The 26,169-nt window shown below is 43.6% G+C and overlaps 1 protein-coding gene across 4 annotated transcripts; it reads right to left on the reverse strand.

Annotated features, from left to right (window-relative positions):
- Positions 1-3,639: 3,639 nt before the first annotated feature.
- Positions 3,640-26,054, reverse strand: MARVELD2 (MARVEL domain containing 2). 4 transcript variants are annotated; one of them, XM_082620478.1, is made up of 8 exons: positions 25,821-26,003; positions 22,301-22,657; positions 20,731-21,891; positions 18,898-18,933; positions 14,765-14,913; positions 10,031-10,202; positions 6,899-6,949; positions 3,640-5,938 (listed from the first exon to the last, which is right to left on the reverse strand). In XM_082620478.1, exons 3-8 carry the CDS (start codon positions 21,874-21,876, stop codon positions 5,816-5,818), a joined length of 1,677 nt encoding a protein of 558 aa, XP_082476604.1. In that variant the 5' UTR covers positions 21,877-21,891; positions 22,301-22,657; positions 25,821-26,003; the 3' UTR covers positions 3,640-5,815. The 4 variants fall into 4 exon arrangements, with proteins under 4 accessions (XP_082476604.1, XP_082476606.1, XP_082476605.1 ...); XM_082620480.1 differs by lacking the exons at positions 22,301-22,657; positions 25,821-26,003 and adding an exon at positions 26,018-26,054; XM_082620479.1 differs by lacking the exon at positions 22,301-22,657.
- Positions 26,055-26,169: the final 115 nt, after the last annotated feature.

The following is a 26,169-nucleotide window of genomic DNA, read 5'->3' on the forward strand; positions in this document are numbered from 1 at the left end:
TCTGTGGCTTATGACTGAGAACACTGACTGCTAAATCCTCCTACTAAAATTCCCCCATAAATAATGATTACAAGTATTTATTGTTTTAATTGGTAGCACAAAATGGTGTTTTGTGTAAAAAGAGCAACCTTGTACACTGCTTACAATTCAAACGGTCTTGATAAACGCCTATTATGGGTCTAATATCTTGCAATAACTTTAGTTTCTCCAAAGCAGTTAAGTGGTAGGGTTATCCATTAAACAAATTTCGAGGCAAACAGAATTGTCATAAAATACATACCTGGGGCTTCCCTGGTGGCGCAGTGGTTGAGAGTCCACCTACCGATGCAGGGGACACGGGTTTGTGCCCCGGTCCGGGAAGATCCCACGTGCTGCGGAACTGCTGGGCCCGTGGGCCATGGCCACTGAGCCTGCACGTCCGGAGCCTCTGCACCGCAATGGGAGAGGCCACAACAGTGAGAGGCCCACGTACCGCAAAAAAAAAAACAAAAAAAAAAAAACCATACCTGGAGGTGGGGTACATAATGAAGTTCTTATATCTGGGGGTCTTTTTTCTACTTTATAAAGAAGAAAGGAAGGTGCCAAATCTGTACTCTATTAATTGGAAAATTCCTCCCCTGTTCCCCAGTGGCCTGCTCTTTCCTCCTTTCACACTGGCACACGCTGTGGCTTCCAAGTCAATCAGCTGAAATGGAAATATTCTTTGTATGTGTCAAGGCCATTCTGGCTGTACCAGCATATACAGACCTCCGAAGAAGCCCTGATTATATAGTAAATATGCTTATTAATAGCTCAAGTTATTAATAATGAACTAAAGAAAATTTCTTATTGATAACATTATCAGAACAAAAATATAAAAATAAATGTAAGGATTTTTCAGAGATTTATGGTTTACGAAATTATTTCAGGTAATTTTTTTTTTTTTTTGCCGTGCCACACGCCTGTGGAATCTTAGTTCCCCCACCAGGGACTGAAGCACTGGAAGCTCGGAGTCTTAACCACTGGAGGGCCAGGGAAGTTCCCCCCTTAGGTACCTGTACCTCATCTAATCCCATTGCTCAAAGGAGTTAAGTGACTTAGGCGCCTGAGGCCACACAGCTTGAATCTAGACCTAACTCCCATTCCTTGCTTTTTCCGCCATACAATATGAACATCAGTAACTAAAACAATGATAATATAACTGCATTAAAATGAAATAAATAGAAAACATAAAAACTATAAATTCAGAAAAAATATAGTCTAGTTTTATTAATTAAAACACAAAACACAACATACTATATAATAAACTCATTTTGTAAATACCAAAACTTTCTGTATATAATATGCTTATACAAATACATACCTGTGTAAGATGAGAATGGAAGGATATGATCTCAAATGTTAACATTGACTATCTCCAAGGGGCAGAATTATGGGCAATTTTATTTGTGTGAACTTGGAAGAGTTCATTTTCTAAATTTTTCTGCAATAAATGCATTACCTGCACACTTTCAAAAACAGCCCTTTATTATTGTTATTATTAAAGTCATTTTGATATTCTAACTTTAAAACAGCCAATTCATTATCTTAGTGAAAAGTACAGTTTGAATTGAATATCTAGCCACCACTAATTGAGCAAGCATCTTCCTGATATTTTACAAACATTATTCCATTTAATTTTGATAAGTTTCATCAGGTAGTAATATTATCCCATCACAGATAAGGAGGCTGATGCTTAGGTTCAAGATGACACAGGAAATAAAGGAGTCTTTGTTGCGGTGAGCTTGAAGTCCACCTTGCCCTTCTGCTGGGCTCCTCCTACCTTCCTTCTAAGCCTGGCTTGTCTAATGTAGGAGAGCTGCTCTACCACATGCTGGTGCAGCCTCCCAGATACTCTTCTTTGAAAACACTTATGGTATTAAAGTAGACCATTTAAAACTGATTACATGTATTATAAAAAGACTGGAAGGGACTTCCCTGGTGGTACAGTGGTTAAGAATCCGCCTGCCAATGCAGGGGACACGGGTTCGAGCCCTGGTCCGGGACGATCCTACATGCTGCTGAGCAACTAAGCCTGTGAGCCACAACTACTGAGCCCGTGTGCCTAGAGCCCGTGCTCCACAACAAGAGAAGCCACCGCAATGAGCAGCCCACACACCGCAACGAAGAGCAGCCCCCGCTCGCCGCAACTAGAGAAAGCTCGTGTGCTGCAACGAAGACCCAACGCAGTCAAAAATAAATACATACATAAAAATAAAAATAAAAATAAAAAAATAAAAAGACTGGAAGGATATGCTCTGAACAGTATATATCACCAGGGTGGCGGGACTTCCATTTTCTATGCTTTTGTATCTATTCGGTTTTTTTCTTTAAAAAAATTTTCTCTAAGTTTTAAAAAATTGAGTCAGAAAAAATTATAGATTTTTTCTATATTGTCTGTCTTTTGAACATTGGTGCATCTATGTATCCGGGTCTCTACACAAACCATTTATAGAAAAGCACATAAGAAAAATGCATACTTCATCACCAACCCTTTATCTTCTCATTCAGATCTCCTGTTAGACAGTAACTTCAGGGTCTCTACCTGTTTTACTACCATATCTTCAGTGCTGGAACATCTGGCCAATGAAAGCATTTGGCACATAACTAACAAATGAATGAGCGAAGGATATATACTTTTCTCTTCTCAAGTTTTAGATATGCTGCTATCTCCTCATATTAAGGATCAAAATAGAATACATGTTAAAAGTCAGGTGAGAAAAAAAATGTACAGGGAACTATCTTTTTCTGAATCTCACAACTTGCTAAAGGTGGTTGTTATGGGTTGAACTGTGTCCTCTTCAAAGAAGATGGGCTGAAGTCCTAACCTCTGGGACCTCAGAATGTGACATTATTTGGACATAGGGTCTTTTTTTTTTTTTTTTTTTTTTTTTTTTTTGCGGTATGCGGGCCTCTCACTGTTGTGGCCTCTCCCGTTGCGGAGCACAGGCTCCGGACGCGCAGGCCCAGCGGCCATGGCTCACGGGCCCAGCCGCTCCGCGGCATGTGGGATCCTCCCAGACCGGGGCACGAACCCGTATCCCCTGCATCGGCAGGCGGACTCTCATCCACTGCGCCACCAGGGAGGCCCGGACATAGGGTCTTTGCAGGTGTAATTAGTTAAGGTGAGGTCATACTAGAGAGGGTGGGTCCCTGATCCAATACGACTGGTGTCCTTATAAGAACATAGCCTTGTTAAAACAGAGGCACAGGGAGAAGGCCACGGGAAGACGGAGGATTGGGGCGGTATGTATACAAGCCAAGGAATGTCAAAGACTGCCAGCCCAAACCGCCAGAAGCTGGGAAGGATTCCTCTACAGGCTTCAAGGCAGGATGGCCCTGCTGACACCTTGATTTCAGACTTCGAGCCTGCAGAACTGTGAGACAATACATTTGTTTTAAGCTTGTGGTACTTGGTTAAGGCAGGCAGCCTGAGGAAACAAACAGTGGCCTTGACTTTGAATTCTTGCAAAAAATGGGGGAGGAGGAAATAGTCACTTGAGCATCATGATCTACAAGTTTTCAATGACTTTCCAGTTTATTTTCTGATAATGGAGAATATGCCCAGCCAACTCAGGAACGCTAGAAAAGTAAACAATAAAGGATACACACAAAACAACAGGTGATTGAAATTTTAATATGCCTAGGTATTCACATAAAAACTGTAAAAATCAGCATTACAACATTGGTCTTCAAAGATTAACATTTACAACTGTAGTAAAATAAAGTTTCCCAAAGTCAAATTTCCTTAACACTTCATTTCAATATTAATCTCTTCACAGTTCATCAAAATGGTATTATTTCATCTTTCTTTTATTTTTAAAGCATGGGTGCTCTTCTTTTTTTTTTTTTTTTTTTCCGGTACACGGGCCTCTCACTGTTGTGGCCTCTCCCGTTGCGGAGCACAGGCTCCGGACGCGCAGGCTCAGCGGCCATGGCTCACGGGCCCAGCCGCTCCGCGGCATGTGGGATCCTCCCGGACCGGGGCACGAACCTGTATCCCCTGCATCGGCAGGCGGACTCCCAACCACTGCGCCACCAGGGAAGCCCAGCATGGGTGCTCTTCTTTTTTTTTTTTTTTTTTTTTTTTTTCTTTTTGCGGTACGCGGGCCTCTCACTGTTGTGGCCTCTCCCGTTGCGGAGCACAGGCTCCGGACGCGCAGGCCCAGCGGCCATGGCTCACGGGCCCAGCCGCTCCGCGGCATATGGGATCCTCCCAGACCAGGGCACGAACCCGTATCCCCTGCATCGGCAGGCGGACTCTCAACCACTGCGCCACCAGGGAGGCCCTGGGTGCTCTTCTTAAGCGAAATGTTAACACGGGGTCCCAATATGTAAAACAGAAAGTGCAGCTGTTCTAGTTTGAGGGGGGGTCCAGAGGGAGCCTAGCCTCACACTTTCCTTGGTATCACCTCTTAAGACTCTTAGCACCCTAAGCATAGTCTGAGAACCATGGATTGAAAATAGTAACAAGATACACTAAATAAGATATCATGGACAAAGAAGAACTAGGAAGTTTATTCAGTAACCAATACTTGGTAAGCCTTTGCTTTTCCACATTCTTTTCTTTGGTTTCATCATTTAGAAAATTCCTCCAGTATTAATTGTTTGAATGGCAACTATATGAAGCAGAAATTGTATTTCTACACTACTACAGGGAAGTTATCTACAAGATAGATGCTGCTGAATAGGAACCAATAACAATGATTTTTTAAAACATTTTTAAAGCAGTCTCTTGTTCACATTAATAAAAATAAAACATTTCTCATGAATAAAGCCTCAAAGCCAAGATAATTCTTGGGACAATGAAGCATTCCAATAAATCAAAGGGAGATTCTAAGCAGATGCAACATCATGGGGCCTTAGGATGGACATCTAAACAGGATAGAAACGGCAACAACATTCATACAATCCTTGTATTCAAGGTTTACAGGAAGGGCTGGGCTGTGGGGACCTTGAGAGATGTGCACAGTGATGCTGACTAGAGATAAGAAGGCTGCACTGGACCCCAGTAGGCACAGGGCCACAGGGAAGCACCTGCTTAAGGCGACGTGTGTAAGATTTATTTACAGCACAAAAAAAGAAAGTCATGAGGCCATGGCCTTGGGTTAGCTGGCTGGACTTGCTCTTTAAGGTCCTTTCCTTGAGACTTATTCTATATAGTTTATTCATTCCACAATCACGTCTACATAGTTCAAACACTAATGCAGTGCTTACAAATGTGCCAGGCTCTGTTCTAAGTGCTTTACGAATATTAACTCATTCAATCCTCATAACAACCCTAGGAGGTAGGTCCTCTGATTAGCCCCATTTTACAGATGAGGAAATAGGCACAGGCAGATTAAACAACTTGCCCAAGATCATAAGGCTTCAAAATGTTGAACTCAAACCCCTTTCAAGGGCAGAAATGACATCTTTGGCTAGGAAGAGAAATTTGTCCTAGAAGAATCCCAGGAACTGGCCTAAGTAAAAAAGGAAAAAGCAGCACCAGAATTGATGCTCCACTTGATCATCACACCACAAGGACACAATGCTTAAATCAATTTTAACAAGATAAATATAAATTGTACACAGATGAATCCAGAATTTCTTCCACTCTTAGTAAAGGCCCTTAGTAAATTTGAATTTGTTTTGAAATGTCTGAAATGCAATCACATACTGTTTTAACTTGACATACCAGCTAAACCAACTACAAGCTGATTCAGGAGGCGTTTGCTTCTCTATCACAGAGACGAGCATAAAAAAAGACAGTAAATAAATATGAAGCTTGATATAAAAAAGTGGTTTCAAATAAGTTTTAAGAATAACCCTGTACATCCCAGTTCATTACTTTATCATATTCTTGAATCCTTTGCTTTATGTGAGAAAGTTTATTCTTCAGATAATCACAGCGTTCTTTTTTTTCCAGAAATGTAGGATCCTAGAAAAGAAACATAGCTATTATCTCAGCCTCTGGCTTCCTCAGCGAAAAACACAAAAAAGCACATTATCACCCAGAAAATGACCTTTCATAGCAGATTTCAGAATCTGCCTAACAAGAATAACAGGTAAGCTCTCTACATTTTTTTCAGTGGATTTTATTTTTTAGAAGCTTTTGGTTCACAGTGAAATTGAGTCGAAGTAGACAGCTGAGGCACCCTTCAGTATTAAAATACATTAAAAAGTAATTAATGGATTAATAAAAGCTCTTTCCATTCTCTACTAATTTGTGCAATTAAGGATGGAATTAGAAACCTGTAAAAGAACTTAATCTTTGTGAATGAAATGTGGGTGAAGAGCTCTATATGGGTGCTCATTTCCCTGGGTTCCTAAATCAGGACACAGCAGAATGTATTCAGGACAGAGACGAGAAGAAAAGGCACCCAGGGGCTTCCCTGGTAGCTCAGTGTTTAAGAATCTGCCTGCCAATGCAGAGGACACGGGTTTGGCCCTGGTCCGGGAAGATCCCACATGCCGTGGAGCAACTAAGCCCGTGTGCCACAACTACTGAGCCCACACGCCGCAACTACTGAAACCTGTGCGCTCTAGGGCCCACGGATCATAACTACTGAGCCCGTGTGCTGCAACTACTGAAGCCTGCGCTCTGCAACAAGAAAAGCCACCGCAATGAGAAGCCCGTGCACCGCAACGAAGAGTAGACCCCACTCGCTGCAACTAGAGAAAGCCTGCGCGCAGAGCAACGAACACCCAACGCAGCCAAAAGGTAAATTAAAAAAAAAAAAAACAAAGGCACCCAGCAGCCACCCATGGTCCCTAACAAGTAGCATCTTAAGAATTACAAAAAAAGAACTACTTTAGCTGCAAGAATCTAAAATCTGTCAGCTGTCACCACTGTACCTGGATAAGGATACACTTTAAAGAAGAAAATGGTTTTACTCACATTCCTTTTTTTCTTAAACTCTTCATGGACTCTTGAAATTCTCTCATGTTCCTAAAAATAATATACTGTATATGTGAATGAAAATACTTGCAGTTACTCACATCATATCTCAAGAATGTCTCAAGAGTACAGTGGGCATAAGAACAGAAAACAATTTTTACCTAAGACCATAATGAAAATATTCATACACGAACAAATTCAACTCACTGGATAAATATTTGAGGGCTTACTCTTGGCCAGGCCCTGAGATCCAGGGATGAACAGTAGGGCGAGGCCCCTGCTCGTGTAAAACCTGGACAGAGTTCCAGTGCCACTGCTTGCCGGCGGTGTGACTTGGGCAAGCTCTTTACAGTAAGACTTGGTTTCCTTATCAGTAAAATGGGAAAAATAACCATAACTATCTCATAGTGTTGTGAGAAGGTTCATTTATTTGAAATGATCCTTCTAAAGTGCTTGGCACATAATAACCACATTAGCTATAATTAGGTAGCATTTTCATCCCCTTTGGCAAGCTGAGACTATTCAACTTTTGAAAATAGCTAATATGAGGTTCCTTCCAACTTTATTCTAAGTTTAATAATAAATATGAAATATGTTAAAGGGTTGAATAGTCTATCCAAAGGAAATAGGTTACTAGAGCAATGTCCTCATTTATCCAGGTAAACCTATGCTTTGGAGATTGTGAAACACTGTAAACCTAATAAATACAAAAGAAAATGTAATAATTTATAGTTCTAAAAGCTTCCCCTGAGACCATTTTCCATCACAAATCCACATCCTTTTCCCAATATATTTTAACTCTTCAATGTTTTTTACATACTAAGATCATGAGTATTGTTTGTGTTTTGACTGCTTGCCATCAGTGAGATGAAGCTGGTTATTCAGTTGTCATCTACATTAACAGGTCCTGGCCTGGGACTGAACTAGCTGCCTGGGGGCAGGGGTGCTGTGCTGGAGACGCAGGCAGAGATGAGAGCTGTAAAAATCTATCCTAGACTCGGTCAGAGAGACTGAATTAGGAGGGTGAGGACCGGAGAGATTATTTTGAGCAAAACTCCTATTTCATGGGCTTAGAAAAGTCATGTGATGGTTTAATTTTTCACGGGTGCATGAGCAGGTGTGTGTGAGAACCCATGCCCCCAGCAGGCCCACTGGGCACAGAGACACCTCCCTGGGGACGCGCTAGGGGACGAGTGAGCCTTGCCGGGAGATTCTTGCCCACCACAAAGCTCAGCCTATGGCTGAGAAGAAGTTCACTTTTGTGATACAATTGATATCTCCACTTTAGATAAGGCCTGGAGGAGACACCGAGACTAACTGCGGCCCTGTCATTTGGCTACTTACTTGCCAAGCCATGCTGAAAAGCAAAGGAAATGACTATTGTGAGATTGTGTAGGAGTGCTGTGGGAGGACTCAGTTTCTCAGCACCTGCTGTAATCAGGACCCTCCCACCCCCAATCGCACACCCACAAGCCTGAGCCCTTGCCCACGCATACACAGCCTACACACCCGATGCCTCTGGGCCTGGGCTCAAAAGGCCACATGTCACGTTCAGGTTTCTCAGCGTTATGTCTGTTAACCAGCTTGCTCTTCCCGACCTGCGGTGATCCAGACGCTTGGTGCCTGCTCCTTCCTTCCTGCACTCCTTTGAGGGCATCTAAACCTGGTCACCCTTCTTGGACCTGTGGACCTTGCTTGTTCTCTAAATGGTACTAACTGACCCTGAACCTGCAGTATGTGCTGGATTTCTCCTGCTTTCTGGTACTGGCACCTCTTAGCCGACACCCTTCCATCACTCCAAGACTGGGAAAATGTCACTACTCTATACATTTGGCTTAGAGGACTTGTAATTATAACTCATTTAAATGTACACTTAAAGGTCTGGTCAAAACAAAGATGCCCAATTAATGCAGGTCTCAGGAGAAGAATCTATCTATCTATCTATCTATATAAAAAAATGTGTGTATATATTATATATACATACATTTGACATTTACTAAAAAATGCTGTATGTTTTTAAAATTTCAATTACACAAATAGATTAGATGAATACATTCTCTTTAAAAAGAATAGGACATTACACACAAATGTTCATAGCAGCATTATTTATAATAGCCAAAAAGTGGCAACAACCCACTGTCCATCATCTGATAAATGGATAAAGAAAATGTGGTATATTCATACAATGGAATATTATTATTTCACCACAAAAAATAATGAAATATTGACTCTTGACACATAGATGAACCTTGAAAACATGATGCTAAGCAAAAGAAGCCAGACATGAGGCCACGTATTATATCATTGCATTTACCCATACAGACAGAAAGTACATTAGTAGTTGTCAGTGGTTGGAGAGAGGGGAAATGGGGAAAAAGTGCTAATGGGTATGGGTTACTTCTTGGGGGGTGATGAAAATGTTCTGGAATTACAGTGGTAACGGTTACACCCCTTTGTGAAAGTACTAAAACCCACTGAACTGTACACTTAAAAGCAGTGAATTTTATAGTATGTGAATTATTTCTCAATGAAAAATAGAGTTCAGGTAAAAAATGCCATTGATTATGAGGGCATCCTGATTTCCCAGATACTAAAATGTGAAGAAAAAGAAAAGACAGAACATTAGAGAAAACACTTCAGTCCCCTATGACTGCCATCTCCACCCTGGTTTTCCTCTCTGCCATCATCACGGTTATTGGTCTGAAGCACGAGGCCTGTAGCTCATGTATGCAACTTCAGATCCACTCTCCGTCCCTGCCCACTGTGCTCTCTGGGCTTGGGGTGCTGACTGCTTGGCTGTGACTTACCTGGGAGAACGCATGGCCACTGGCAGTTCCTCTACACCCCCGTCCACCACGTGTGACTAAACCTTCCTCAGATTACCTTAGAGTGTGCTATCTGTCTCCTCTGGAGCCCTGACTGACCCGGTATGTATGCTGGCAAACTTATACTTTACTTAAGTAAGAAAACAAAATACTGTTTAATAATTGAAGGCAAAGACATTAAATTATATATTTTGAACGGTCACCCTGAGGATCTCAAGGGAGCTTCCTAGACAGCAGATGCAGATGGTTATGCCTTCTCTACACGTCAAACGAGGTCAGAGTTCATCCTTCCGCTGCAGGCACTCACCTGCTGGTTTTCTGAACGATGCGGCAATCTGCTCATCACTGCATCCAGCTCATCAAACTTCTTCAAGATGGCTTGAACTTCTGCAGAGAGCTCTTTGTACTCTGAAAACTGGTCCTGGAACACAGCTTTATAGCGTTCTCGTTCATCATCCGTCTGAATCATAGGGTATTTCCTGAGGAAAAAAAATAAACCAAAGTGGAGGTGTGGCCAAGATGGCGGAGGAGGAAGACCCTGAGCTCACCTCCTCCCACAGGCATGCCTAAGTTACATATATCTACAGAGCAACTACTGATGAGAAAGACTGGACGACTAGCAGAAGGTATCTTCTACAATTAAAGATATAAAGTAGGCACCACCAGATGGATAGGAGGGTAGAGACATGGTATAGTATAGTCAACACCCGTACCCTTGGGTGGGTGACCCACAAATGGGAGGATAATTGCAAGTGCAGAGGGTCTCCCCAATGAGTGAGGTGTCTAAGCCCCACATTGGGCTCCCCAGCACTGGGAAGACAAGCCCCAAGAATGTCTCGTTTTGAAGGTCATCAGGGCTGACTTTCAGGACTCTGAGGGCTGTGGGAAATAGAGACTCCACCCTTACAGGGCACGCACAAAATCTCACACGCTCCAGGACCCAAAGCAGAAGCAGTGATCTGAAAGGAGCCTGGGTCAGACTCACCTGCTGATCCTGGAGAGCCTCCCGCAGAGGCAGGAGGCCACTGAAGCTCACCCTGGGGACACAGACACTGACAGCAGCTATGCCGGGGAGCTCATTCTACCACGAGGACACTGGTGCTGGCAGGCGCCATCCTGTAATCCTCCCTCTAGCTTGTTGGCAAAGGGACTGGGCCCTGCCCACCAGCCTGTCAGCACCAGTACTGAGATGTCTCAGGCCAAGCAGCTAGCCAGGTGGGGACACAGTGCCACCCACCAACAGGCCAGCTGTCTTAAGATTCCCTGATCCCCCTGGTGGATGGGGCCAGGATCCCATCCACCAAAGGACCAACACCAGCTCTGGGATGCCTGGGCCCTGCAGCCAGAGACCCCAGGACCCAGCTCTGCCCACCAGTGGGCCAGCACTAGCTCCAGGACCCCAGGACCTGGCCCCATCAACCAGCGGGCTGGTACTAGCCCCAGGATCCCCTGGGTCCCAGCCCTGTCTACCAGCAGGCTGAAGTCATGGGACCCCCAGACGCCAGCACACCCACCAGAAGGCCAACATCAGCGCTGAGACACTCTCGGTCCCTAAGCCAGCTGCCCTGGGATCTGACACCAGCTTTGAGACACCTGGACCCCACACAGCCAGCCATGTCAGGAACCGGTCTCACTCAAGCAGGCTGACACTAGATATGGGACCCCCAGGCCTACAACCACCAACCCTGGAAACTAGCTCTGCCCATCCATGGACCAGCACTAGCCCTGGGACCCCTCAGGACTCCACAGACAGCAAGCTTATGACCCAGCTCCACCCACTAGTGGCCGGTAGCCTCCACACAAGGCAGGGCCTGGCAACCAACAGGACTGGGGGCTGGCCATGCCTATCAGACCACCCACAGTAGTCAGCCTGCCACAACAGAAGGACCCACGCAGCCCACATAGGGGACACCCTTAGAGCATATAGCCCTGGTGACCAGAAGGGAGTGCACTGCTGCGACACACAGGACATCTTCTACAAAAGGCCACTTCTCCAAGGTTGAGAAACAAACCAACCTACCAAATACACAGAAATAAAACAGCAAATTAGACAAAATTAGGCTACAGGCAATTATGTTCCAAGTGAAGCAACACGATAAAACTCCAGAAAAACCAAGTAAAGTGGAAATAGGCAAACTACCCAATAATACTCGTAAAGATGTTCAAAGAACTTGGGAGAAGAATGGATGAACAGAGTGAGAAGTTAAAAGTTTTAAACAAAGAGTGAAAAAGTAAAAAAGACATATTAAGCACAGCTGAAGAATACAGTAACTAAAATGAAAAATATACTAAAAGGAATCAACAGTAGATTAGATGATACAGAGCAGCGGATCAGCTAACTGGAAGACCGAGCAGTGGAAATGACTCAAGCTGAACAGAAAAAAGAAAAGAAAAAAAAATGAGAACAGTTTAAGAGAACTCTGGGACAACATCATGCATACTAACATTCACATTATAGGGGTCCCAGAAGGCGAATAGAGGGAGAAAGGGGCGGAGAACATATTTGGAGACATAATAGCTGAAAACTTCCCTAACCTGGGCAGCAAGGGAAAAGCAACAATTTATTACAAGGGAACTGGCATAAAGCTACCACATGACTTTTCAGTAGAAACTCTGCAGGCCAGAAAGAAGTGACATAATATATTTAAAGTGATGATAAGGAAACACCTACAACCAAGAATACTCTACCTCAGTGGTCCCCACCCTTTTTGGCTCTAGGGACCAGTTTCATGGAAGACAGTTTTTCCATGGATGGGGTAGGGGTGTGGGATGGGTCAGGTGGTAATGGGAGTGATGGGGAGTGATGGGGAGCCGCAGATGAAGATTCGCTCGCTTGCCTACCCCTCACCTCCTGCTGTGCGGCCCAGTTCCTAACAGGGACTGGTACTGGTCTACGGCCCTGGGGTTGGGGACCACTGCTCTACCTGGCAAGGCTTTTGTTCAGATTTGTTGGAGAGGTCAGAAGTTTTAAAGACAAGCAAAAGATAAAAGAGTCAGTATCACCAAACCAGCTTTATAAGAAATGTTAAAGGAATTTCTCTAAGTAGAAAAGAAAAGGCCACAGCTAGAAATCTGAAAATTGCAAAAGGAAAACTCTTATTGGCAAAGGCAAATATACAGTAAAGGTAGTAAATCAGCCCTGTTATAAAGCTAGTAGGAAGGTTAAAAGACAAAAGTCATAAAGTCATCTATATCCCCAATAAGTAGTTAAGGGAGACACAAAACAAAAAGATGTAAAATTTGATGTCAAAAACAGTAAACGCTGGGGATGGAGAGCAAAAATATAGGGTTGTTAAAATGCGTTCAAACTTAAGAGATCAGCAACTTAAAATAATCACAGATAGATACATATATATATATACAGTTTGCTATATATAAACCTCATGGTAACCCAAACCAAAAATCTATAATAGAGGGGACTTCCCTGGTGGTCCAGTGGCTAAGACTCCACACTCCCAATGCAGGAGGCCCAGGTTCAATCTCTGGTCATGGAACTAGATCCCACATGCATGCCGCAACTAAGAGTTCACACGTGGCAACTAAAGATCCTGCATGCCACAATGAAGATACCACATGCTGCAACTAAGACCTGGCGTGGCCAAATAAATAAATAAATATTAAAAAGAAATCTATAATAGATACACACACAAAAAAGAGCAAGAAATCCAAACATAACACTAATGACAGTCATCAAATCATGAGGGAAGAGAGCAAAAGAAAGGAACAAAAAAGAACCATAAAACAACTCCCAAACAATTAACAAAATGGCAGTATGTACACACCTATGAATAATTATTTTAAATGTAAATGGACTAAATGCTCCAATCAAAAGACACAGAATGTTTGGATACGTGCATATGTATGGCTGAGTCCCTTTGCTGTGCACCTGAAACTATCACAACATTGTTAATTGGCTATATTCCAATACAAAATAAAAAGTTAAAAAAAAAAAAAAAGGAATGAAATCTTGCCATTTGCAACAACATGGATGGACCTAGAGGGTATCATGCTTGCTGAAATAAGTCAAACAGAGAAAGACAAATACTGTATGATTTCACTTACATGTGGAATCTAGAAAACAAAACAACTGAACAAACATAACCAAACAGAAACAGACTCATAGGTACAGAGAACAAACAGGTGGTTGCCAGAGGGGAGGGGGGTGGGGGAAGTGAAGCAATAGGTGAGGGAGATTAAGAGGTAAAAACTTTCAGACGCAAAATAAATGAGTCACAGGTACAACATGTACAGTATGGGGAATATAGTCAATAACTATGTAATATCTTTGTACGGTGACAGGTAATAACCAGAGTTATCCTGGGGATGATTTTGAAATGTACAGAAATATACATTTCACTATGTTGTGCACCAGGAACTAACAGTGCCGTAGGTCAATTATACTTCAAAAACAAACAGACAAACTCATAGAAAAAGAGATCAGATTTGTGGTTACCAGAGGTGGGGGGAGGAAGTAGGGGGAGAGGGAATTGGATGAAGGAAGTCAAAACCTATAAACTTCCAGTTATAAGATAAATAAGTATTAGCGATGTAATGTGCAACATGATAAATATAATTAACACTGCTGTATGTTACATATGAAAGTTAGGAGAGTAAATCCTAAGAGTTCTCATCACAAGGAAAAAATTTTTTTCTATTTCTTTAATTTTGTATCTATATGAGATGATGGATGGTCACTAAACCTACTGTGATAATCATTTCAGGATGCATGTAAGTCAAATCATTATGCTGTACACTTCAAACTTATACAGTGCTATAGGTCAATTATATCTCAATAAAACTGGAAGAAAAAAATAAACTGAAGTGATAACTTTTTCAATAGGAATAGGAAATCAGCTTATTAAGCTTATTCCTCAATGACCATACTGTATCTTCAATTCAATATACTACCTCTCAGGAAACAAACAACTGTTCAAATATAATTGACTTTAAGCAGAGTATTAACTTGTCGACAAACAGAAAAGAGAAAACCCAAATGGAACCTCTATTTTTACCTTGAAGGAGGACTTAGGTAGATACTCACGCCACATAGTCTGGCATCACGATCGGTTTCGGGATGTGGCCAGGGGGGATATGTCCACTCAGTAGCTCAGGTTTCATTTTTTTTGCTCTCAGTTCTTTAAAATTAACTTCTTGGTCTCTCTGTCTGTCACAACCGGTGGCCATGTCACACTACAGTTAGAGAGAAAAAGAGGATTTATTTATAGATGAAGGCAGAAGAAAAAACAAAAATCCCAACTTTATTCTTAGAAGAAAACTGGGGGGCGGGAGCAGGAGGAAGAAGAGTAGAGACAGCAATCAACAATTTCCCCTCAGAATTACGTGTTTTATAGTCACAGAGTTGTTCGGAGCACTTTTGTTAACAGTTAAGGGAAATAGTGAGCTAAGAGAGTATATAATAGATAAAACACCCTCCAATCCCAGTCGTGGGATCATCAAAGGTGGATGATGAAATGGTAAATGTGTCTTAAGTACTTTTAAGATTTATACCCCAACTAACTGTAAAAGAACAGAAAATGTAGTTCAAAATAAGAAATTCATCGATAAAAATGGAACAAGTCGACTTAAATGGAAAGAGAAAAAAATGACACCAGCAACTTCAGATGAATCAATTACAAGTAGCCACTGAGTAGGTCAGAATGGGGGACGAGTCACGTTGCTTCATCATCTGAAAAGGACAGCAAGTAAAACCAAGGGAAGGGCGGTGGATGGCTTTACTTTCCCAGGTGTTCTTAACCTGCGGTTCCTTGAAGAGGTCTACGAGAACACTGGAGATAGTGGTTTAAGTCAGCTGGCTTCTACACTGGAGAGCTTCTAGAGGTCTCTGTAGGAAAAGGATCCATTCAAAGAGGGTGAAAGAACATGAGACAGAAATGCCCAAGGAGGAAGCATGGGGACAGACCTTAAGAGCTAAAATAGGGCTTCCCTGGTGGTGCAGTGGTTAATAAGAATCCACCTGTCAATGCAGGGGACACGGGTTTGAGCCCTGGTCCGGGAAGTTCCACATGTGCGGAGCAACTGGGCCCATGTGCCACAACTACTGAGCCTGCGCTCTAGAGCCCACGTGACACAATTACTAAGCCCGCGCGCCACAACTACTGAAGTCCGCGTGTCCAGAGCCTGTGCTCCGCAGCAAGAGAAGCCACCGCAATGAGAAGCCTGCGCACCAAAAAGAAGAATAGCCCCCGCTCACTGCAACTAGAGAAAGCCAGCACATAGCAATGAAGACCCAATGCAGCCAAAAATAAAAATAAATAAACTTATGTTTTTTTAAAAAAGAGCTAAAATAGCCAACAGGAGGGACGCGGAAGTGGAAGACCCAGGGGAGCCCACTCCAGAACGGGCAGGGCGAGGTGGATGTGCAGCTTTGGGGTTGGGAAAAGAGTGCTTGGGGGCCCCACTGGGCAGCGCCCAGAACACCAACCAAATTGTGAGGCTGGTGGATGCCAGGAGAGGGGTTTCCATGTTACACATAAAGGAGCAAGGTTCAGAGAGGTTCAGTAAATTCTCCAAGGTCTCAAGGCTCTGAGTGGAAAAGCCACAATGAAAACCCAGCACTTTTCCGGGAATTCCCTGGCAGTCCAGCGGTTACAGCTTCTCGCTCTTACGGCCGAGGGCCTGGGTCCTATAAGCTGCATGGCTCGTCCAAAAAAAAAAAACACCTAAAAACCAAAACCCAACCACCCAACCAAACAAGCCAGCACTTTTTTGGCTCATTGATTCTTTAAGTGAGCAACACGAGGAAACAGGTTTACTTAAATGTATACCGCTCAATCCTAAAGCTAGAAATGAGTTTGTGATGGGGAGGGGGGCGGGCAAAGCCATCCTGCTTGAGCATGTTGATCCCATGACACAGAAGAAAGCTCCCTCCACTCACCCCTTGGGGCTTCAGTCCATGCTTGCTGAATTAAACTCGCTGAGCTAACCGAGAGGTGCTCGGGAGGGACCTGACTCCATTGAAAACAAAATATAAAATGAGATTTTAAAAAACCTTGCTCTTTACCTTGTCAGGCAGCTTTTAAAATCCTTTGTTTCCTGATTTCTCTATCTCTGAGGCTGCCTTTGAGGTCTGGTTTAACATTAGCTCATTCTAGAAACTACCAGCTGTTAACTCACCAAACAGCAGCAGCCCACAGATTAGTGGATTAATCGGATTAGACGTGGAGGCTGCTGACTTGCCCTGGGGTAGGGCTGCCAAGATGGGAAGCTTGCACCTGAGGCGCTGGGTGGAAGGGGAACCAGGTCCCCTCGGCCAGAAAGGACGCCCAGCCATCGGCCCCAGACAGCAAGAACGTGAGTGGGGAGCAGAAAATCCAGAGGAACGGAGATCAAACAAGAGTATTTTAGGAAACATATTCTGAGGTCAGTATCTATCCCACTTTGTTCCTCGCTGGTCGGGATGCCATTTCTTCATCCTAATGAATTCTTTTATGTTTAATCTTGAAAATCCATCATGGTATTAAAATTAGGGGAAACTGTTTTGGCTTAAATAAGTGGATTTCCATTTCATGGCACCCCTTTTTATCTTCTAAGTATTTAACCATCTGTTTCTCCCAAGGCTGCCTGAGGAGTGGCCAGGGAGCACACTGACTCCCTAGTCAGTAGCCCCAGGTGTCAGGCTCGGTTTTCCTGGTCAAAATCACGAATTCTACCCAGGTGACTACGTTGGGGAGGAGAATCCATATGAGTTTTCTCCCCCCTCAGGTAAAGTTTTTTCAAGCAGAAACTATTCATTTTCCTTACTTGCCCATCTCTAATTCTAAGATTCACCTTTTAATATAAAAAGGGAGTTCTAAGAAGTCAGAATATTTCCACACAGACTATTTCACCTGCTTTACTTTTCTTTTTTTTTTCTTCTGTTTTTATGATCTTAAAATTTTCTTCACTCTTTTTGGGTGAACCTCACTGATCATCAGTGCAGAAAACCCTACTGGGGAAAAAATATCTAGAACTAGATATGACTCAAAAAATTAAAATCTCTTTGGTCTTTGATGGGAAGGAGGTAGATGGGCTCCAGCCCTGGGACACACCACTTTCAAACAGTACTCCTGATTACAAACACACGGCCCCAGATTTCATGACCTTTCTTTGCATCTAGCAAAAACTAGCCTTGTCAGCACATATGAGAAAAGCTTTACCACGAAGCAAGAGAAAGTAATTAAGCCATGGGGTAAGTAATGCTATGGATATAATTACTAAGGTTTTCAAATTAAAAATGGGCTGGGGCTTCCCTGGTGGCGCAGTGGTTGAGAGTCTGCCTGCCGATGCAGGGGACACGGGTTCGTGCCCCGGTCCGGGAAGATCCCACATGCCGCGGAGCGGCTAGGCCCGTGAGCCATGGCCACTGAGCCTGCGCGTCCTGCAACGGGAGAGGCCACAACAGTGAGAGGCCCGCGTACCGCAAGAAAAAAAAAAAAAAAAAGAGTAGCCCCCACTCGCCGCAACTAGAGAAAGCCCTGTGCAGCAACGAAGACCCAACACAGCCAAAAATAAATAAATAAATAAATAAATAATAAAAATATTTTTAAAATTAAATTTAAATATGTAAGGAGAACCAACTAGGTTCACTTGTAGAAGCTTCATCTAACAAAATTAAAAGATGCTACAAATAGCCTTGTCTGATTTGGTCCTCTTAGTATTAGAAAAAAGCTGAGGGACTTCCCTGGCGGTGCAGTGGTTAAGAATCCACCTACCAATGCAGGGGACACGGGTTCGATCCCTGGGCCGGGAAGATCCCACATGCTGCGGAGCAACTAAGCCTGTATGCCACAACTACTGAGCCTGCACTCTAGAGCCCACGAGCCAGAACTACTGAGCCCACGCACCACAACTACTGAAGCCGGTGTGCCTAGAGCCCGTGCTGCACAACAAGAGAAGCCACCGCAATGAGAAGCCCGCGTACCGCCACAAAGAGTAGTCCCCACTCGTCGCAACTAGAGAAAGCCCACACAAGCAAAGAAGACCCAACACAGCCAAAATGTAAATAAATAAAATTTTTAAAAGAAAAAAAAAAAAAGAAAGCTGAAAGTCGTATTATGAACTTAATGCAATAGATACACTTTTACAGACAGATGGTCTACTCTATAGATAAACAGATAAGAGAGAAAATTATTTAACAAATCTAGAGATAAAATATAACGGGAGCTTTATTCTTACCATTTTCCTTTTTGATGGCAATGATGGCTCACTTACCTGGAACAAAAAGAGTTAAAATGACTTTTCAGAGGTGTGTGAAGCTACTTTGCAAATATTTTTGTCCATTTGCATCTACAGCCCAATCTCAACTTTACAGATGCTGATTCTCTACTGTACAGATGATCCTCCTACTCTTTTGGCCACATTTTGATGGGCCAGTGGAGAACCAGAGGAGGAGGGATAACTGTGATTCCCTGTCAATCAGGAGCAGAGAGCAGAGTTGGAAATATGGAGATGGTGGTGACTCTTATGTGAGTTGATTTGAATTACCTAGAGATTTTATTTATTCTTGGTTCCTATTACCTTGAATGATTAAAGAGTTTGGGATGGTTAAATTATAAAATTAACAGAAAAAAGCTATATGCCATTATGTCTTTTAACATTTAGGAAGTTACAGCAACACACAAATAGGAATCATAGGTGACTCAAGTTTAATTAACTGCTATGTGAAGTCTTATAAAAACAAATTTTTGTTGAGAAAAGGAAAAGAAATAAAAGTACTGTTGATAACAGTCATATTCATGTAGAATTTGAAATGATAAGAACTCCGTTGTTATTAAACTTACATAAAATTATAAGGAAATGTGTGCTTCACTATCTGGATTTCACACTGATTAGAATTTAAAGTTCCTTACTTTGTATACACAGATGTAAATTAAAAAAATAGGTGGTGCAGTGGTTAAGAATCTGCCTGCCAATGCAGAGGACATGGCTTTGAGCCCTGGTCCGGGAAGATCCCACATGCCGTGGAGCAACTAAGCCCGTGCACCACAACTACTGAGCCTGCGCTCTAGAGCCCGTGAGTCACAACTACTGAGCCCACACGCCACAACTACTGAGCCCGTGCTCCACAACAAGGGAAGCCACCGCAATGAGAAGCCCACGCACATACCGCAACGAAGGGTAGCCCCCGCTCAACTCAACTAGAGAAAGCCTGCGCGCAGCAACGAAGACCCAATGCAACCAAAAATTAATTAATTAATTAAAAAAAATGCTTACAGTGCTGAGATAAATTTTTAGAAACAACTTGAATCTATGTCAAATTCTAGTAAGATAAATACATTTTATGACACTAGAGTATGAGGTTCTGTGTAGAACACATAAGGTACCTACTATAAAGTTAGTCAAGTTTTTTGCTGTTGGTATGAATAAGATTAAAAAAAATACATAGGTCAGTGAGTAAATACGTAGGCTACTGAGTATATAAGGAAGGATTTTATTTTTAGCTATAGTTTTGTCCAATATACACCATATGCCATTGTACCTAGGAAGTCTTTGGAAAGTGGGGAAAAAAATGCACGGTATAGTTGACTTAAAATTAAAAAAATATTTAAGGTAATACTGACATTTTCAGAGGTACAGGAAATTCTACTACACACTCCTCCTTAGAAGAAAGCAAAACATCAACTTATTTCAGGGAATAATGAAGTTAGCAGAACATACTCCTAACATTTTTGCCACCATTCCAAAAAAAATATTTTTAATAGGGCTTTTATATAATCTTATGCAGGTATTATCATCATTTCTTCTTTGTAGAAATTGTTTTCCCCTTAAGTATCGGACAGACAATACTGCAACCGACAAACTATATACGGTATTACACATCTGGGGTCTACCTGCAACATTCTACAAATGACACACCAGAGTGGGTTATCCTGGTCAGAGCATGTCAGATACTGAGTGGGGCCTTTTGAACTTCAGACCCTTAAAAACAACAACAGCTTTGTTTTGAGAACTATACATATTTAAGGAGGAAGTAAACAGAAAAAGAACAAAGATCATGAAATCCCTTACCTCCTGTTGCTCCAGGAATTCCCTATGTCTCCGAGCCGCCTCGTGCCTCCATAACTTTAGGCAAACCAAAGCTCCAATGAGATAAACAATCATGGTGACAAAGAGGAAGATCATCGCTGCTATCTGTCCTCCTTCCACCCGGCAGAACGCTGCATTCACTGGCGTGTTAAATAATGGATAGTAGCAGAGTCCACCTCGGTTGGTATCATTCACATAGACTATGGCTGCGGCCATGTACAAGATAAACAAGGAGACGTTAATTCCAAATTCAGTTAGGGGCCACCAATTTGAGTCCAAAAGAATGGTCCGATAATACATGGACATGCCAAGCACCAGAATAATAATGGTGGTGATCCAAGCCAATCCAGCAACCACAAGCACAAAAGGGGTTTTGGGGCCACTATAGTAATAGCCCCCATACATACTGCCCAGGCCACCAACGCCTCCCATGCCATAGGGTGAATATCCGAACAGGTTATACCACTCGCTGTCCTTGTGAATGTACGCCGTGACACAAGCGAAGACGCCGGCCCCCAGAAGCAGCTCCACCACACCCAGAATCCGCAGCAGGCCTGCCCATGACTTCATGTAGGAATACCTCAGGTGATACTCCTCCACCTTCTCACTGTAGGTTCGGGCTGTGTGTGTGCGTCGGCCTAGGGATCCGTAGGGATCGTGGGGAAACATTGCCTCCGCCTCTTTCCGGGAACGACCGTTGCCTTCTGACCCGCCCTGAGGATCTTCGCAGGAGTTGGAGGGTGAAGAGTGGTTTGGTCTCGCGGGAGAGGCTGGAGGTGAACACTCCACTCCATCGGAGATGTATCTGATGTCTGACACCGGCTTATCCCACTCTGGGTCCTTTTTCTTCCCTCTAAAGAAGTTCTTCCAGGACTCAGGGACAAAGCGCCTTACAGGCTTGAGATCTGGCGCTACGGCCGGTTCCTCTGTGTCACTTGAGTAGAATTCTGGGCCGAATGGTGGCTGTAATGGGAGAGGGGGTGGTGGCAACGGATCAGCGCTCACAGCCAGCTCACTGTCGTGAAGAGTCTGGAAGGTTCTTACAGTGCCATCTTGATAGTTTGAGTCCCTTGGGACCTCATCGTAGTGCCTGTCCCGATTCCTGGATCTTCCGTCATTTGACAACATTTGTGATGTTCACACCTGGGGCCAAGATTAAAGTTATCACTTATGCTTAGTTATTTATCCTTTCAATGATGCTGGTTTTATTCACTTAGTAGCAAATGATCATATTCAGGAAACCAACATGATCATATCTAATTATTATGATATATAAAAATGACAACATAAATTATGTACACTTTAAACATGTGTAACAATTATGTTAGCCAGGGATCTACTAATCATTCTATGAGATTTTAAGGGCAATCAAAATTTTAAATCTTAGCTCTTGATTAAAACATAAGTTGAATTTACCTATGAGCCCTATAAACAACAAAATGCAAAAAACCAAAAATGAGACTAAATTTTAATAATACAGGATGCTAACACATTTCAAGTAGAGTCCTTTCCTCAAATATCTAAATCAACATATTTAAGAGTCTGAACATACCAAAATGTGATGGGTCAGCAAATACTCTTCACTTTCATTAACTCAAGTCTGCTTTGGAATGGCCCAGGAGAAGCAGTCTGATAAACACAGGGAGTGGAGAGTCCCTTTCTTTTCTAACTCGGGAAGTCAGGTTACGGGAGTTGCTTCTTCCACTCTAACAGTGTAACACTTGATACTAGATATAAAAAATTGAATTCTCAGAAAAATAAAATCACCAAAGGCTAAGATTCCCCGAAAGTACAGCACAGAGCCGCAGCAATGGCCATGGACATCACTCTCTCCAGACCAATTATTTAAAGGTGACTTGCTGTTGCCATGGAAAGACTCAAAAAGTATCTTACAGGGTATTCAATCCACCTGAAAAATAAAGCATAGAAAAAGCACTTTTTATCAAACCTGTTGATTTCCTTCATGAAATCAATGACCTGGACATGTATGTAAAAAGGAAACTATTTGCTAATATAACTACTAGGTTTAAGGCACAATGATTTTCTCCCTCAAATTGCTCATGAGTATTTACTGAAGACTCGCTGGACACATGGCATTGTACTTGGCACTGTAAATGTCTCAGAATTAAAGCTGGTAATCCCACCTTTACAGTGTTGAACAATTTAGAAATTCCTAAGGCTTTGTTTTGTTTTACTTTGTAAAATGGAGATCACTCAACAAGTATTTACCGAGTGCCTGCCATGCATCAGGCTTGCTGAAGATGTATCAGTGAACAAAGCCAATGGAAATCCTTGCCTTCATGGAGCTTAAATTCCAGTGGGGGGGGCGGCGGTGACAAATGATAGATAAAGCAAGTGAAATATATCGGATGCCAAGGAACAAAGTTAAGAAAGAGGGTAAGAAGTGCAGTGTGGACAGGGTGTTATAATTTTAAACAGAGTGACGAGGGAAGTCTTCAGAGAGAACATGACATCTGAATATAGAAATGAAGGAGATGAGGGAGGAAGCCAGGCAGGTATAAGGGGTGAGTGTTCCACACAGATGGAACAGCTAGTGTAAGAGCCTTAAAGTGGGAGTGCCTGGCATGTCCGAGAACTGTTAAGGAATGGAGGCAGCCGCAGGGTGAGTAGTAGAATTGAGGACATCTGAATCGTTAAGGCTTAAAAATCATTAGAGGGGCTTCCCTGGTGGCGCAGTGGTTAAGAATCCGCCTGCCAATGCAGGGGACGTGGGTTTGAGCCCTGGTCCGGGAGGATCCCACATGCCGCGGAGCAACTAAGCCCCTGTGCCACAACTACTGAGCCTGTGCTCTAGAGCCTGAGAGCCACAACTCCTGAGCCTACGTGCCACAACTCCTGAGCCTACGTGCCACAACTACTGAAGCCCACACACCTAGAGCCCGTGCTCCGCAACAAGGGAAGACACCACAATGAGAAGCCCGAGCACCACAGTGAAGAGTAGCTCCTGCTCGCCACAACTAGAGAAAGCCCGCACGCAGCAATGAAGACCCAATGCAGCCAAAAATGAACAAATAAATAAAATAAAATTTAAAAGTAAATAAATAAAAATCATTAGAAAGATTTAAGGCTTCTATTGGGAGTGAGAAGCCATTGGAAAATTTTCAGTAGAGGTCTGACATGATATGACTTATTTTAACTGGATCACTCTGGGTGCTCTGTTAAGAGTACATTCCAGGAGAAAAGGGTGAAAAGAGGGAGACTGGCTAGGAGGCCACTGAAATACAGTTGACCCTTGACCAACATAGGGGTTAGGGGCACCAACTCTCTTCGCAGTCAAAAACCCAAGTGTAACTTTATAGTCGGTAATATGTAGTTGTGGTCCCGAATCCACGGATTCAACCAATTGCAGACCACGCAGCACTGTAGTACATATTTATTGAAAAAAAAAAAACCGCATATAAGTGGACCCCTGCAGTTCAAACCTGTGTTGTCCAACTGTAATCCAATGGACCATGGTGGTAGCAACGAAGATAGCAAGAAGAGGTTAAACTCTATGTTCAGGGAATTAAAATTTTTTATTTTAGAAATTTCCAAACACAATAAAAAGTGGAAAGAACAGTATTATGAGCCCTTATGTGCCCAACAACCACTTTCAATAATTATCAATTTATGACCAATCTTGTTTCGTCTATACCCTCTACCTTATTCCTTTTGTCAACAGATTATTTTAAAGCCAATCCCAACATTTCTCCAACCCTCCAGCTTAGTCCTGGGAGAAGCAGCCTGAAGAGAGTCTGAGATACCTGTTAGAAGTCCAGGTAAAGATATCAAGTAGGCAGTCTACCCACAGAAGGGTATTTACTACCACAGACTAAATACAATCACCTGGGTACTGGGTGGAGATGGAGAAGAGGTCTAAATTCTAGGGTCTTCTAATGGGCTACTCCAATTTTAGAGAATTAACTGTGAGTCCCAGGATGGTGCCCAATGCAAAGTAGGAGAAAAAATTTAGTATAGAAAAAAATTTCTATAATGATAGCAATTAGCAGTTATTTTTTGTCTTTCATCGCTTTATGTCGTCTAAAAACATTTAAATTCTAGGAATGCATAGTACTACTATAATTCTTGAAATACATTTTCCTAAAAATAGTAGAGGCAAAAGCACAACAAATAACTTTAGCAAGTTTTACATATCCTTCAATATCTTTGATACACAGGCATTTAAAGGATACCGGTTGCTTAATTTAACTCACTGGCAAAAGTATGCTTCACTATAATGGATTTAATTCATGCTCACCTGTGAAATGTGGCTTATTTGAATTATATCATCTTATCAGTGTTTAAATAAAAAGCCAAAATTACAAATTTGAAGAACTGTGGAATAGCAAATCATGTAATTTTGGAAGGGAATAATAGTCAGTTGTATTTTACCACATTTCAACGTCTGGATACCCCTAGCATCTCTCAGGGTGTCACTGAGAGTTCACTTAGAATCAGCACGCTGAGGCAGAGCGGGTCTTTGTTTTGTTCCAGCCCCCGGGGCCCGACTCCATTCAGTTGGCACACAAATCTCCGAAAGTCAAAGCGGTGGGAGGAGAAATGGTTCTCCCCAGCGAAGTGTTATAGGAATCCAGTTGGTCACCTTTACACCAACAGAATCACCACTAAGCTGGCTTTAAAGTTTTGCTGGCCCCGAGAAAGGGGCCGATTTCAGACGTTTCTGGGTTTCCAGGGGGATGGGAAATGCCCTGCGCTCTGAACTGAACCCTCGAGCGAGTGCCCGGGAATACAGAGCATCCTCGTCGGGGGTCCCTCCCCAGGCCGCGGCTCGGCGCTACGCCCCCGACCCACCAACCTCGCTCAGTACTCAGCTCTGCCCACCCAGGTGCGCGTCTCCACGTCAGAGGGAAAATACACTCTTCGTCTCCCGAGATTGTCCCCAGAGTGGCCGGAACTAAGTCGGGCCGGACGTGCCCAGGTCGGGATAACCCCGCGGTCGGGGGTGGGCGCGTCTCGCCCGGCACCTGTGTCCGCCGAATGAAACCTGGCTGGCCGAGGGGCCCTCCGGCCTCCCAGGCCCCCCGCTCTCCCTGGGGCCCCGCACCCCTTACCGTGCCGGCGTCCGGCCTCGGGCGCAGGTAGTGGCTGGCCGCGCAGCGAGCGCGCCGCTTCTAAGGACCGAGGGACGCCGAAAGCTCCCTCCCCGCCGCCCGCCTGCCTAGGGTCCACCGGCCCCTCCCCGGGGTCCGCCGGCCCCTCCCCGCCCACTTCCCGGTCACGTGGGCCCCACCCCTGGCGCCCCGCTCACCTGCGCAGTCGCCGGGAAGTGCGCGCCCGCAGCCCGCGGCTCTGAAACCGGGATTGGGCGCCGGGGGCGGGGCCGAGCCGAGCTGAACTTCGCCCCGCCTGGCTTTGTCAGGCCCGGACTCCCGCCTGGGGCCCGGGCGGGTCGGTGCACTC

Source organism: Mesoplodon mirus (assembly GCF_964341445.2).
Source record: "Mesoplodon mirus genome assembly, chromosome: 5".
Taxonomy (NCBI): Eukaryota; Metazoa; Chordata; class Mammalia; order Artiodactyla; family Ziphiidae; genus Mesoplodon; species Mesoplodon mirus.